Raw genomic sequence first — 14,363 nt, forward strand, 5'->3', positions numbered from 1 at the left:
AGTAGGGGACTGCCTAAATTGCAGTGCCCCAAAGGGGGAGCTAGACCCCTGCAAAAATGTACATGCCCGTGCAGTAAGTAAGCTATCTCACTGTACTACACACTGGTGCAAGGTAATATATAGGGATCCTCGTGCTGTTCAGACACATGAAATGATAACCGTTAAAAGTGTCACCACCTTCACCGGGTTTTATGAGTTGCAGACTGATTTATAGCTTGCATGGACTTCCCCCAAATAGCGTCCCCGCCAAAATATGTTCGGACGGAGCTTGGCGAAAAAAAAAGGTTTTAAGTGCTCTTCCCCCCCCTCTACATGGAACACACTACAGAGTGATCTTAAGCAGTCTGATATGACAATGGGCTCCAGAATCATTTGCACCGTCGACAAATACGCACAAAGAAATGCTGCAAATTAAACACATAATACTTTATTTTCCAACAATTAAGTACTGTGCTTTATTAATGATTCAATGGAATCAACAGGTTTCATTTTTTGGTGAAACCTGTTCTTTGGGGGAAAATATATTTCTCCCCGAAGAACAGGTTTTACAATTATTGGCACCCCTGGTTTAATGCCTTGTGCAACCGCCCCTGGCAAAGATGACACCCATCAGTATTTTCCTATAATTTGTGATAAATGGTAAATGGTTGGAATTTATATAGCGCCTTTATCCAAAGCGCTGTACAATTGATGCTTCTCATTCACCCATTCATACATCAACAGCAATTGGCTGCCATGCAAGGCACCAACCAGCTCATCGGGAACATTTGGGGATTAGGTGTCTTGCTCAGGGACACTTCGACACACCCAGGACGGGATCCACCCGCCAACCATCCCACTGCCAGTCGGCTGCTCTAAGGCCTGAGCCAATATCGCCCCAATAAGGTTGGAGAACACATTTCGAGGGACTTTGGACCCCCCTAGTCAATTTACACCACAGGATTTTAACTAAATTTTTAAATGTGAAGACTGAGATGGCCATTGCAAAACATGGATGTTATGTTCCCTTAACCACTTCTGTGTGGATGTACGCTTGGAGTCGTTGTCTAGCAGGACGATCTACCTAGCATTACCGAGACTCAGCCTCTTAGCAGAGACGTGTGCATGGCCACGACATTACATTTTGGTCTCAGCTGACCATAGCACTCTCTTCCAGTCATAATTCCAATGACGTCAAACTCCAGATGCTTGGCTTTGTTTATTGCCCTGTAAGGGCTGTCTCCGTGCCACCTTTCCAAAGAGTTTGTTGGTATGGAGGTGCCATTTTGTGCTTCTTTCTGAGACTTGGTGACCACAAGATGCAACCAATCTCTGCAATTCTTAACTGTGATCCCCGTGTCCTTTATGAAGAACACCATCCCACACCGCTCCCCTCACTGTCCGTGGGGACAACGTGCACCTGCGTCCTCTTCCTGGCAAGTTTTCAACCATTCCATATGTCATTTTCATTATTGTCCTTACAGTGCTAAGTGGTATGTTTAACCATTTATGTGTTTTTTTTGGTACCCATTTCACTGATTTTATCGATTTTGTTACTTAGTTTTACATTATGTTTTTTGTTGTCTTTGTAAGAAACATTTCTGTGTGTCTTTTCTGTTGCCCCTTTGGCCTGGTCTCTCTCGTAAACAATTTTTTTTTTAAATATAAATTTGGGTGTGTTTGGGGGGGGGGGGGGGGTTAGTGTGTGTTTAGGTGAAGAAATGTGCCCTCACAGAGTGCGCGTGTGTGTGTGTGACTGGAAGTAGTGTATATTTACATTCTGTGTATGTATATCTGTGTATGTGTGTGCGTATGTGTATCTGTGTATGTGTGTGTGTGCATTTGTGTGTTTTCAGCTGGGATATGGGATCATTTAGTCTGTGGGTGTGTTGCACGCTCCTGTGCATGTGTGCACGTGCATGTGTTTGGGGCTGTGGACATGGAACCACTTACTGTCAGTGCTTGTGCATACACACGCGTGTGTGCCTGGGGGGGGGGGGGGCGGGGGGGTGATTATGTCATATGTGATTACGGCATGAGTGTGCACAGACCCGAAACACCACTGGCAAATAAAAGAACAATTCTCCGAATGAACGTAAAAAAACGGGTAGATTCTGAAATGAGTCAGAGAGCCGTGAGTCAAAGGGACGCGAGCAGGAGGAAAGCAGAGAGAAATGAGAACGGTTAAATTGCAGCTCCTCGTTCTGACTCCGCAGAGTGTGAGGTCAGCAGTCCCACCCCCTCTCTGGGTTATAGACGCTGGTGGACCCTGGTGCCTGAGAAAGCTCTGCAGCCCCGTGAAACGGCAGTCCTGAAACAGCTGTTACCGTGGTGACATCCACCCGCTAACATGCGTCTCAGACTGCTCCTGCTGGTCCTCAGCGCCGCGGTGCTGGTGTCCTGCAAACCCGCCAGGAAGATACGAGGCAAGTGCCCCCTACTACTGCTCAAACTCTTACTCCTAATAACAATAATAATGGATATGGCATTGTGATTATGATGGCTATGATGATGTATTATTATTATTATTATTATTATTATTCTTACTGTTATTGTAATTTCTGATTAATATGATGATGGTGATTATTATGATGTGAGTGTTATTATTAGTTATTGTTGTTATTATTATTATTATTATTATTATTATTGTAAGTAGTAGTCGGTGTATTAGTGTTGAAGTCACATCTTAGGTATTGGAATTATTATGTTATAGTTAGTTCACATTATGAATGCTTGCATGTAAAGGCACTAAGGACTAGATATTAAACATAATTGATATTCATGTGCTTATGTCGTATGAATTGGGGGTTTTTTTTTCGATATAAAAAAAAACGCTTTATGGGAGATGTTTATTAAAAAACATAAAAGCTTGTGAACACTAAATAATGCCAGGAAGAATTAACTTTTTAATTTTTTCAGCCTTTTTCAGTCAAACAGTCCGCTGCTGATTGCAATGCTGTATGTTCAGACAGCCTTTTGCAGATACTGCAATGCTGACCTCTGTGTCCGACATAGTATTATTATTATTATTTTATTTTGTTTTGATGAAATTTAAGATCACGCATGTCACAGAAGGAGACTGCAGTAGCCAGCGAAGCCCTTGTTGCATCACGAGAAGAAGGTTCTGGACTGAAGTTCTGTCTGACCTCCCTGTGTAGAGCGTGCATGTTTTCACTATGTTTCCTCTGCGTTTCTCCCTGTGTCCAGAGATATCAGGGCTCAGGGGCTAACCTGCAAAAGAGATGTCAATCTCATTGTGAACACTCCGGTTATATAAGTGGGAAAAATAAAACACACACACGGCGTCACCGTGTTGGGAGTGTTGCAGTACATCTGTGTGGTGGTGATGTTCGGTCCCAGGTGGGGCGTGTGGAGGGCTGTTTATTGGGCTAAGCTGTGTGGTGAATGCAATGCTGATTGATCAGTACTTTCGGGCTTGTGTACTTGCAGTATGACGAGCCACTTGATGACATAGACACTGGTGGGAGATTCACCTACGATGTAGAATAGGAATCAACTGCACACACATTCTGCTCAATGCCAAAGGATATGGTTTGCACACGAACCAAACGACAACAAAAAAACTCTCATAGGAGAGCCTCGAACAAGATGTGATGACTCAAGTCAAGTCCACCATTTTAAAATGTTTAAATCAGCGTGTAACCAATTTGTGTGATTTAATTACTTTAGAGATGAAAAGTCTCAAAATGCTGATTTTTGCATGGGTCGAGGTTAGACTAGCTCGAGGTTAGATAGCGGTGCTGATTGGTCAGTGGCTTGGAGTGACGTCTGTTCTAATTGATCAGAGATTTGGGGTGAATGCAGTGCTGATTGGTCAGAGGCTTGGGGTGATGTCCGTGCTGATTGATCAGAGATTTGGGGTGAATGCAATGCTGACTGGTCAGAGGTTTAGGGTGAATACAGTGCTGATTGGTCAGTAGTTTGGGTGGAATACAGTGCTGATTGGGCAGTGCTTTGGGTGGAATGCAGTGCTGATTGGTTGATTGGTCAGTAGTTTGGGTGGAATACAGTGCTGATTGGTCAGTGGTTTGGGCTGAATGCGGTGCTGATTGGTTGATTGGTCAGTAGTTTGGGTGGAATACAGTGCTGATTGGTCAGAGGCTTGGGGTAAATGCAGTGCTGATTGGACAGCACAGTGGGGTGATGCTGGGTGAATTTGTCAGACATGTGGCTATTCGGCTTGCATCTGCCTGGCTTTTGCATCAAATGCGTACAGAGAAGCGACTGGACTGCCGTGTCCACGGATGGAATGCTGTGAAATTGTATCTGCTGAATTAGCTATTTTTCCCCACACTTGCTGGGGAAAGTTGTGTGTGCGAGCAGACGGAAAGTACAAACGTGCGTCGCAGATGTGATGTCGCCACCCAGACCCTCTTCTTCTGTCATTCCCTGCTGCTTAACGGCTCGGTTTGCGTCCACACCCGAGAGTCACCGACAGCTGCACGCAGACCAGAGATTAAGTTCACACCGATGTTACAATGCGTGTAGCATAACGTGTGTGGCGTGTTCCCTATGAGTTGGCATCTGGTGGCAGTCTAAAGTCAGATCCATCTTTAAACTATGGCATGATGAGTACCAGCTATGACCGCGATTACGGTGTGTTCGGTCCAGCTCCAGTGAAAATGAAAGAAATAAATGATGCCCATTAAAATGATGATTAAAAATCTGAAGTTACACATACACACTTGCCATAAAAGGATACTTTTTCCCGAAATGTAATTTTTGAAAATCCAAAGCCTTAGAATTAAGACCGAAATCCTTTTAGCCATAAGCCACAGCGCGCATCTGCATCATTACCGGAGTGAGAGATGAGTTCAGACAGAGCTAAGACCGTTTTTCACCCAGCTTTTCACGGATGACAGAATTTAACAGTGCAGGACGAAAAGCCTCTCTGGGGTCTGCACTGCGCCAAACTACCCTTCATTGCGCAACAGCACTGCATATAGAAAATAAAAATTTTCTATTCGTTATTACTTTATTACTTTTTCTTTTGAGAAAAAACCCCACATAAAAGCTGTTTGGAGGCCAGGCAGTGAAGTGGTTTCAGATGGTATGCGAGGATGTAATTGACGCGACGCAATGTAATGTTGTAGTTGGGGGAGGGGGGGGGACTCTGCTTACAACTCTAAGGTTGGCTTCGTACCCTTGAGCAAGATACTTCAGTAACTATCCAGCTGTTTAAATTGACTGTATGAGTGCTGGTTACGACTGGAAGAAAGAAACACATCTGTGATGCTGTGAGGTCACATTCAGGGAATTTTTGGAGTGCTTGGATTGACAGAAATATTGTGTTGTTTGTGAAGCTCATTTTAAATGTGTTCAGGGTAAAGGTGTTTGGTGTAGAGGTTAGGGATTGGCTTTAGGCAGATGGTGTTTGGGGTAGAGGTTAGGGGTTAGCTTTAGGGAGATGGTGTGTGGTGTAGAGGTCGGGGTTATTCATGTGGAGGTTAGGGTTAAGGTGATGATGTTTACAGCGAAAGTGTTTGGTGTGGAGATCAGGGTTACTGATAAGGTGATGATGTTCAGAGTGAAAGTGGAGGTTTGGCGTTGTGTTAGGGAGGTGGTGTTTGGTGTGGTGGTTGCGCTTAGTGTTAGGGAGATGGTGTTTGGTGTAGAGGTTGGGCTTAGTGTTAGGGAGATTGGTCAGGGTTAGCTTCAGGGAGTTTATGTACAGGTTAAAGGTTTTGGTGTGGAGCTCAGGGTTAGTGTTAGATAAAGATGTTCAGAGGGAAAGTCTTTGGTGTGGAGGTTGGGGTTAGACCTAGGGAGATGGCATTCAAGATTAAGGTATTTGAGGTGGAGGTTAGGGTTAGCTTTAGGGAGATTGTTTACTGGCTGAAGTTGTTTGGTGTGTCGCTCTCGATAAGAGCATCTGCCAAATGCCATGCCATTAATGGAAGTTGGGGATAGTATTATGAAGATAGTATTTGGTGTGGATGTCAGGGTTAGCTTTAGGGAGATGGTGTTCAGGATGATGGTTTTGGTGAGGAGGTTGAGGTTGGTGTTAAGGTGTTGATGTTCAGAGTGAACGTATTTGGTGTGCAGGTTGGGGTTAAGGTCATGGACATGGTGTTCAGTGTGTAATCTGTGTGTAGGAGGGTGGGAGAAATGTTCCAACAAGATGAGAGAAAGTGAGACTCCTCCCATACAGGAAGCCTGGGCCCACCCCCTGGTTTGATAATTATCCAGTATAATGTCTATGTACTTATAAAATAGGATATGAAACATACTTTAGGTTTCTAATTTGGCACACCTGATTTGACTAATTAGCAGCTCACTGATATCTCTAGCTGTTGATTGAGGTTTGCTTTCTTGGGGCGGAGTGAAACCTATACGATGGTACATCTCCAGGAGCAGGGTTGGGCAGCACTGATTTAAGCTGCAGGACTGGAGCAAAACCATAAATAAACCTGACAGATAACAGAAGTCTTGGCGTATTTCTAATCCAGGTGAACTATTCAAATAAATCAACCTGAGATTTCAGACAAACTCTCATCCTTTGGTGCCCTTTACCGTCATATCTTAGAGGTCGGGATGAGCTTGTGTATCTCGGGTTTGCCATACAATCCTGAGGAGACGTGTCCTCAAATTCACCCACACTATTCCTTCTCCCCTCGGAAAAGTCTTCCCATGAAACTGTACGACAGCTGGTTTAAACAGGATATTTATTTCGGTGCTGCTGCTGCCATTAAAATGTCCCGTAATTATATAGTAAAATGAAACAACATGAACGAGATTCTTCATAATCACAATGACTGTAAACATTGCATCATTTCTTGTGCGAGCAGGAGGCATGTGGATATCTGGATCGTCCCCCAGTGACCCGGAGGCACCTGGGACGCAGCAAGGGCTGCTCTCGCTGATTTTGGATAATGAGTACCCCCTCCCGGGGCTGGAGGACTGGGCATCGGTCCCCTTCGGTCCTCAGCATCGTTTGATGTCCGCGTTTCACAGTGGGCCGCCAATTTGTCACGAATGTCGTGCGGCGTGTTGATTCAGCAAAAAAAAAAAAAACCCCCCAAAAAAACCCCGAAACATTTTGCTTTCTACGGCTGCCAGGTTAGGAAGGTTCCTGGCTGCCCCCTCAAACCATTCCTTCAGTAATTTTCAGCAAATCTCCCCACTCGGAGGGAGGTTCCTAATATGGACATGAGTGTCCCATGAGTTCATCCCATGCTTTTCCATTGAGCTGAAGTGAAGCCTTAAAGCATAACCAAATATTGCCATAATGAGAGTATCCTTAACTGGAATACTGCATGTTCTGTAGACAGCGAATCAGAATACTGCCTTTGTATATTGTGTGGTGCCCAGTGGTGTTCAGAGAGAACCAGGTTTGTCATTTCTCCAACTTCGTAACAGATGTCTGCGCAGTTGCCAGGGGAGAATTTTTTCTGGCGTGCTGCACTAAGCGTCATTGAACTTGTTTTTGCAAGAGTACAACTACAATCTTAGCATTGAAGGGTGTTTTTCATGCAAATAACTTGGAAACTTTCATGCATTGGCATAACATTTTTCCAAACGGCACAATACTAGTTAGACAGACCGGAACGTGTTGCACTGTGGAGCTTCTCCTGCTGAAGGCTTTGCTTGTTTCTCTGTGAACGTCTGGAGGAGAGGGGCCCAGAACTAATCCACTCTCTTCTCACCATCAGAATTTCAGCCTTTGACCCTAGTAGGAAATTTACTGAAGACTTGGGTCATTGGTCAACTGTCTGCTAAAGCTTTCTGCAGTCTGGACTTGTTGAAGGTTGTCCTGCAGTTGTCCATTTGACCATTTGACCTGAGTGTTATACAGGGGTGCAGTGTTGGCTCCAAAACCGCCAGTTTGTTACTGATTCTGAGAAAATGGCTGTGGTCACGAAACCACTTATTTCATCCCCCCCAGGTGTTCTATCTCTAGGAAAACTGTCTGGACAGGAAACTCACAGGCATGGTAGGAGATTAAGACGGGGCGCCGGAGAAACAACACCACCCCCTCTTAGTGGCTGATGCCCCCCAACCCCCCTGCTTTAATGTGAACTGCACTTTTGCTCACAGTCTGTTTGGTTCCTGTGATTGTATGAGCAATAGCAGGTCTTTACCAGAGTTATGTTGAAGGTCAGTGGTTGAGTTGGCTTGCGAACTTCTTCTTCTTGCATAGTGTGCCTTGAGTATGACTCTTCAGGAGAAATAACTGACCATTCATTTATTTGCAACATATATCCCTGGAAGTTGGGCAGACATATTTCTTACTGTGAACACAATCAGGCTCAGGTCCATAATACTGGCAGGTCATGAATTTATCAACTTTATATATTTTTAAGTCGGCAGATTCTCTCATTTCTCTGCTGAAAATATGGCAAAGAAAACTGAAAGCAATATATTTTTATTTTATTTATATTGCGAAAAACCCAAAGTGCACATAAACCAAACTAATTAAAGTAAACTCTTCATATAACAAAAAACATGCTGGAGACAAGCTGTGGACTGAGTCTGCCTATAGCCACGACTGAAACCTAGGAAATGCTTCTCAATCTCATCCTTCTTATGACTTTTTTATTTCCCTTTCTTTCTGTAATGCTTGTACAGTCTTAACCTCTCCATCCATCACACTTTGTTTGTGGAGGAAAGCTTGGTGTGTTGAGCTGTTGATGTTGGAGAGAATAAAAGAGTTGTTTGGCACAGAGGAACAAAGTGATTCATGGGGGTTTAGCCTTTGGCAATCAGTGGGTCTATTATGGTGTGTACGCATGCATGTGTGGTGTTTGCATGGATACAGGTTTGCAAGTATGCATGGGTGTGGACTGCGTTGTATACTAAAGCTACATTCGATCACACTTAACAATAAGGTTCATAAAGTGGCATGATGTTGTTGTTTACATGAATTTATGATACAAACAAATACATTAATTAAGCATGCAATTCACATTTCATTGGTTAATGCGTTTATTAACAACATTCATATTTGTTACATGATATTTATACATTAGCAAACCATAGGATGAACTTATAATTAGTTAACCATTCAAAAATACATTAACTCACTTTTTAATTCCATATGAATGAACAATAACTGATGTGGTTAACATGAATTAATGATGTGCAAATACATTAACAGAGCAGTGCAGATTAACTTCTCAGTTATTCTGGTAGATAGTTAACAACTATGTTAGTTCATGCCAATTCATGGAACCTTATTGTAAAGAGCTACCCAACATTCCTGTATGTCACATTCATATGAGCCATTTTTTGGAGGGGGCAGCCACAAGTCCAAGAGAAACTGTGTGTAAGGTGTAGAATCTATTTGATGCCAAATGCCACCTTGTTTAATTAATCCCATAATTATGAGCGGTTAGACAAGCTTAGGCAAATGTTGTGACACTTGGACCGGCCATGAAATGTAAACAGAAACGGTGATGCGCGACTTCTCTGCACTATTTAAGGTCTGTTCGAAACTTCAGCGCTGATGTTGTAACCCGTTTCGCTTGGTCCTCCACTGGCCAAGATAATATAAACGAAAGATGGCCAAAATAATCTCTGTACTCAAATTACTTATTTGTTGTAAGTACGAGACCGTATTGCAGCCAGGTCTCACGGCACCGCTGACCTCATACATGAGTTTGTGCGAAAAAAGACCGAACGAGTTACTAAGAGTGGAAAAGAAGCCACGATGGCCGTGACACCGTACACTCCTACAATCCCACAATCCTCATAATCCAGACAGTTCCACTCTGACCTCATTGCTGTCAGAGCCAATTGCAGTCTATGGCATGCTCGTTAATATGCACACATTAAAGGAAAAGTGACATAAAAGTGACTGTTCACCGACAGCATCCATCCAGTACCATAAAGTCGCGTTATAATGGAAATGAAAAGAAAGCTCCTAATGTGCACATTATTTGTGAAGTTTCACAGCACCCCGACTTCCAGTTTTCTATTAGTCTTGATGTAAACCACATCCACTTTGAAGTTAATAATATTTCACAAAATTCCGATACAGATGTAGCTCTTTGCATGTTTTGTGAGACTTTTGTTTTGATGGGTGCGATGCGATGTCAGGGCGGGGCCGGGTTTGCTGCGGTCCAAAAAGGATGACGGCGAGCTGACCCTTGATACAACAACGGTTACATAAGCTAGAGCAAGTTTTTTTAATTACTTTTTTCCAATTTTCCTCCAGTGAGGAGACAGAGCATGAAAGTTCAGATCAATGCCACCAGCGACACGATCGTCCTCAAGTTCGTCCGTCCCAACCCGGACATGAAGCTGGAGGGGTACATCCTGGGGTATGGAAGCAGCATGTTCTCCAAACAGTTCATCAAGCTGCCCGACAACGGGGAGCCCTATGAGACTGAGATCGGTGAGTTTGAGACCCTACCTGACTTTACTGGGGCACAGGCCCCCAGATCTCACATCCCTGAAATATTCTGCCATTAAACTGCCATCTGTTCCCTAGCAACCTCGCACTCATAAGCACCTGTGGTCGACTGCTGACAAGCCCACCCCCCCCCCCCCCCCTTTAGTTGTATAACTTACAGTATTGGTCACTATTTTTTCATGATAATTTTATTACAGTAAACGTGGTCTAGCAACTCCCCTGGACCCTGATAATCCTAAAACCAAGATTAACGAATCAACTCACGGCCAGATAGAATCAGACTTGATTGATCACAGGTGGGATCCTGTGCTCTACGCAGAAAGGCAAATACCAAACGCGCCACAAGCCGGCTAGAAAAAGAGGATCAAATGCACAACCAGGCCAGACAGATTATATGCGACCACTTACCCGGACAACTTCACAGCGTCTAGCCCGATATGAGACTGCGGAGCACACTGAGCTCAGAGAAATGCAATGTCGAATGGAAAGGGGAGACTGGCAGGTGTTTTTGACTCTGAAGAAGACGTAATTTCCTTGTCTCCCCTGTCCATTAAGCCCAGTGCACTCCACTGTTATTTCAGGCTCGTCCCGGTGCAGTGGTCCGGGTAAGGAATGTCATATAATCCTGTGCTTCATGTTCCTGTATCTGCTCCATTTAAAATGTCATCCATTTAGTATTCCCATGGCTGCTCTCTGCGGGAGTTCATAAGTACTGCAGGTGGGTGTAATATGTAATAAAATTCTGCAACTGCAGTACATATGTAATGACACACAGCTATTGAAAAAGGATCCAAACCGTTAAAAAACAGGAACATTCTGACGGGTGAAGTGTCGTTTCAATCGTAAAAATTAATGATTTATAATTTCATAAATAAAGCAGAGGAGTGCTGAATGGATTATATTGGATTTTAAATTATTTTTCCTTATTTAATGGTGATGCAACTTCAGGCATCTGGAAAAAAAGTTACTGAGCAACTCACCTAACCAATGCTCTTCACGGATAATTGCTAGGAAAAGGTGAATTCTTGGTTGGTTCAGCCCAAAAACAATCCATCATTTCTGACCTGAATCCCCGAGGGAAGGGTTGGTGATTTAATGAAAAACAGTTTCCAGTGTTTATGTTGTGAGTCTCATTTGTCCTCATTAACAGGGGCCCTTTTCTTAGTACTCTTCTAGCCTTCTGAGCCTACAATCGCAGGTCACCGTTGGGTCGTCAAAAACAAGCCGAAGTTAAAAGTTAGTCTTCGGCGCTCATGTTTTTTCAATCTTTTGGCAATTAGAACCAGAGGCTGAAGAATCTCTGCTGTTTTGAGTTAGGATTGGATAGCCGCTCGCTCCATTGTGTGCTGTGGGGTGGGCAGGGCACACCCCCACATCCTCCGAGATTAAATCACAGTGTTCGCGTAAGCCAATGTAACTGCCGGGCTCCCGCCAATCTTGTCCCCCTCACAACATCGATGCTACGGGCCATAAGCACAGCGCTGTTTCCTGTAACTTACGCAGCTTGGTTCTGTTTTAACCTGTATCGGAGGGGGTCGGGGGGGGGGGCGGGGGGGGGCGGGGGGGGCGGGGGGGTTCACACTTAACAAATCACACCTGTGCACCCAAAAAAAATTACGAGTACAAGACCACCCAAGTCCCACAGAAGAGAGTCGGGACCTTAAGCCTTGGCTACTGCATTCTGGCAAATGACATGAAATCTCATGGAAATGTGTCACAGTCATGGGACACCTGTGTTTTAGTAAAGATGCACTGAGAACAACATTCTCACAAAATCTGGCTGTTCCCACCCCACCCTGAACATCTCTGAAAGGCGCCCATGTGTCTCCTAGAAATCAATTTTATGACTTTCAGCTGTATACCAAGTCACATTCATTTTCATTAATGGGTTATTTCATACTAGTGCCCACAAAAGGGCCATGGTAAAACTCCCAGAACCCATTACCATGCGTCTGGGGGCCCAGGATTCATCCAGAGACCAGGATGTGCAACATCATTACAAGAAACCAGGCCTGATAAAGAAAAGGTGATGATTTGCTGTTGACGATTTGCAACTCAGCACCATCTGCATTGTGGTCATCAACGGCCGTCTGGAGCTTTCCGTCTGACGTTCAACCGTTTAATTGCTTTTCTAAAAAAACATGCACTGCAGTCCTCCCACCTCCTGCTGCTAAACAGGTCATTGGGGCCCTATTTTGACTTTTTTTCAACCTGACAATTTTGAAGTTTTCACTGCCAGTTCTTTTGTTTATGGTCAGGAATGGGCAGAGTTTTCCTTCAACAACGGCCAAGTTATTTGCCTGTCAGACAGACCGAGGTGAGGCCTGACAGCGACATGTGCCATTGAGGGCGTGCGCGGTGACACGTTCCTTTTCACGTTTTTTGGCCTTGTGGGAGGACGGTTCCCAGGCAGAATGCCTCCAAAATGCTGGAAAACAGCGAGAACAAGCAGAACTGCTCTCCCTGTGGTGTTTCTCTACGATGTCATCATCCTGAAATGTTCTCATTCCTTCCTTTCTCACTCTCTCTTTCTCTCTCTCTCTCTCTCCCTCTCTCTCACCCATAATGTCCTGGGTAATAGGTGACAGATGGAAAAGGTCCCCCTATCAAATTCATGTCATTATAGATAGATGGGCAACTGTTCCCTGAGGTCTGTCAGTCAGATTCTTGTCAGCCAGAAGACTTTTCACCTTAAGTAGAGCATGGAGGAAACGGGGTTGTTTCATCACGCCCACAGAGATGGTTGGCATTGTTGGTTCCTTGAACAAGTACGCCTACAACACCTAGGAATTGAACCTGCAACCTACATATGTCACACCCTAACCATGATGATACACTGCCATCGCTGACACTGGCCTAACTGGTGACTAACCACCTTATGGTTTTGATCGATTCTGCTATGATTCTCTGTGCAGCTGTGGCTATTCCCAAATGCTCCTTGCCTAATGTTTGGATCGAACTGACCATGTTGGCTTATTTCAATTCTCAGCGTTTTCGGATGTGCTGTTGTTTCTGCGAGCCAGAGACAGCAATCTGCTCCACAACAAGCTTTTGTTTTTATTTTACATTTGCATTCATGGCCAGAGTCCGTTGGTGCTCCATTCTGCGCCAGGCCTGACTTCAGACTTAAACAGGACTTCCTGTTGTTTTCTGTTGTGTTCTCCCTGTGTTGTTAAACATGTAAGTGCAGTGTGATGATTCCACTCATTCAGATGCGGAGCCCAAGTACCTTGTGGCCGTCCAGCCTATTCCCACCAATGACGTGAAGAAACAATGCAAAGGTAAATCTACCGACCCACCACTGACAAATCAATGTTAAGAGGCCACCTTATAGAAAGGAAAACATACCTTACATTTATTTTGTTTTACTTCATTGAGTACCTTGAAAGATAGGTAGGAACTTACTTTACTGTCATCTGTGAGTATAGTCTTCCCATCGGTGTAACTGCTTATGTTGAAAAGCCCCTTGTTTCATGAAGGCTTTGTTACTGTAGAAACACGACCTCTGAATCTTGCCCCCCCCCCCCCCCCCTGTATCCACTTAGAAAGATACCACCTGGAAAAGCCCATCCACCTAGTGATTGGATCTGTCACCCCAACCTCAGTGCTTCTGTCTTGGGGAGCCCTGGTGAAGACATCTTATGAGGGCACCATCCTGAAGGATTGCTTGGAGGATGGGTGAGTAGGAAAGTTCTGCAGGAACAGCCTTGGGAAACATCTGCTTAGTGTATGCTGTCATCTGATTGGACTAATGAATTCAACAAGGAGGAGGCAGGTTCCCAGAATCTGTCAGACGATGGCATTGTTCAGGGAGCATTGTTCAAGAATATCTGGTGTGCAGAAAAGGCGAGGAATGGTCCAGTTTTAATAAATCTGAGGCAAATGTTCAACAGGTTTTATCTTGCAGTCGGGCCCGTTTGGCGCAATGGAATTTCAGGAAACCTCTTGCCGTCCAAGAATCCTCTATGTTGTCTCGCAGTTTGTTCATGGTTGTTTTATGTTGCCTGAG

General features: G+C 44.3%; 2 protein-coding genes across 3 annotated transcripts in view; both read left to right on the forward strand.

Annotated features, from left to right (window-relative positions):
• Positions 1 to 3,209, forward strand: part of LOC133116864 (interphotoreceptor matrix proteoglycan 2-like) — a 34,956-nt gene extending 31,747 nt beyond the window's left edge. Inside the window, exons 15-16 of the mRNA XM_061226862.1 lie at positions 2,341 to 2,405; positions 3,187 to 3,209. Coding sequence (XP_061082846.1) covers positions 2,341 to 2,405; positions 3,187 to 3,209 — 88 coding nt within the window. The remainder of the gene's footprint in view (positions 1 to 2,340; positions 2,406 to 3,186) is intronic.
• Positions 3,210 to 10,167: 6,958 nt separating this feature from the next.
• The window catches only part of LOC133116564 (target of Nesh-SH3-like), a 40,230-nt gene continuing 36,034 nt past the window's right edge, over positions 10,168 to 14,363 (forward strand). For both annotated transcript variants that reach the window (XM_061226262.1, XM_061226263.1), the window contains exons 1-3: positions 10,168 to 10,336; positions 13,567 to 13,635; positions 13,900 to 14,032. In XM_061226262.1, the coding sequence (XP_061082246.1) occupies positions 10,171 to 10,336; positions 13,567 to 13,635; positions 13,900 to 14,032 (368 nt within the window). In that variant the 5' untranslated portion in view covers positions 10,168 to 10,170. The remainder of the gene's footprint in view (positions 10,337 to 13,566; positions 13,636 to 13,899; positions 14,033 to 14,363) is intronic.

This window comes from Conger conger, chromosome 17 (assembly GCF_963514075.1).
Source record: "Conger conger chromosome 17, fConCon1.1, whole genome shotgun sequence".
NCBI lineage: Eukaryota > Metazoa > Chordata > Actinopteri > Anguilliformes > Congridae > Conger > Conger conger.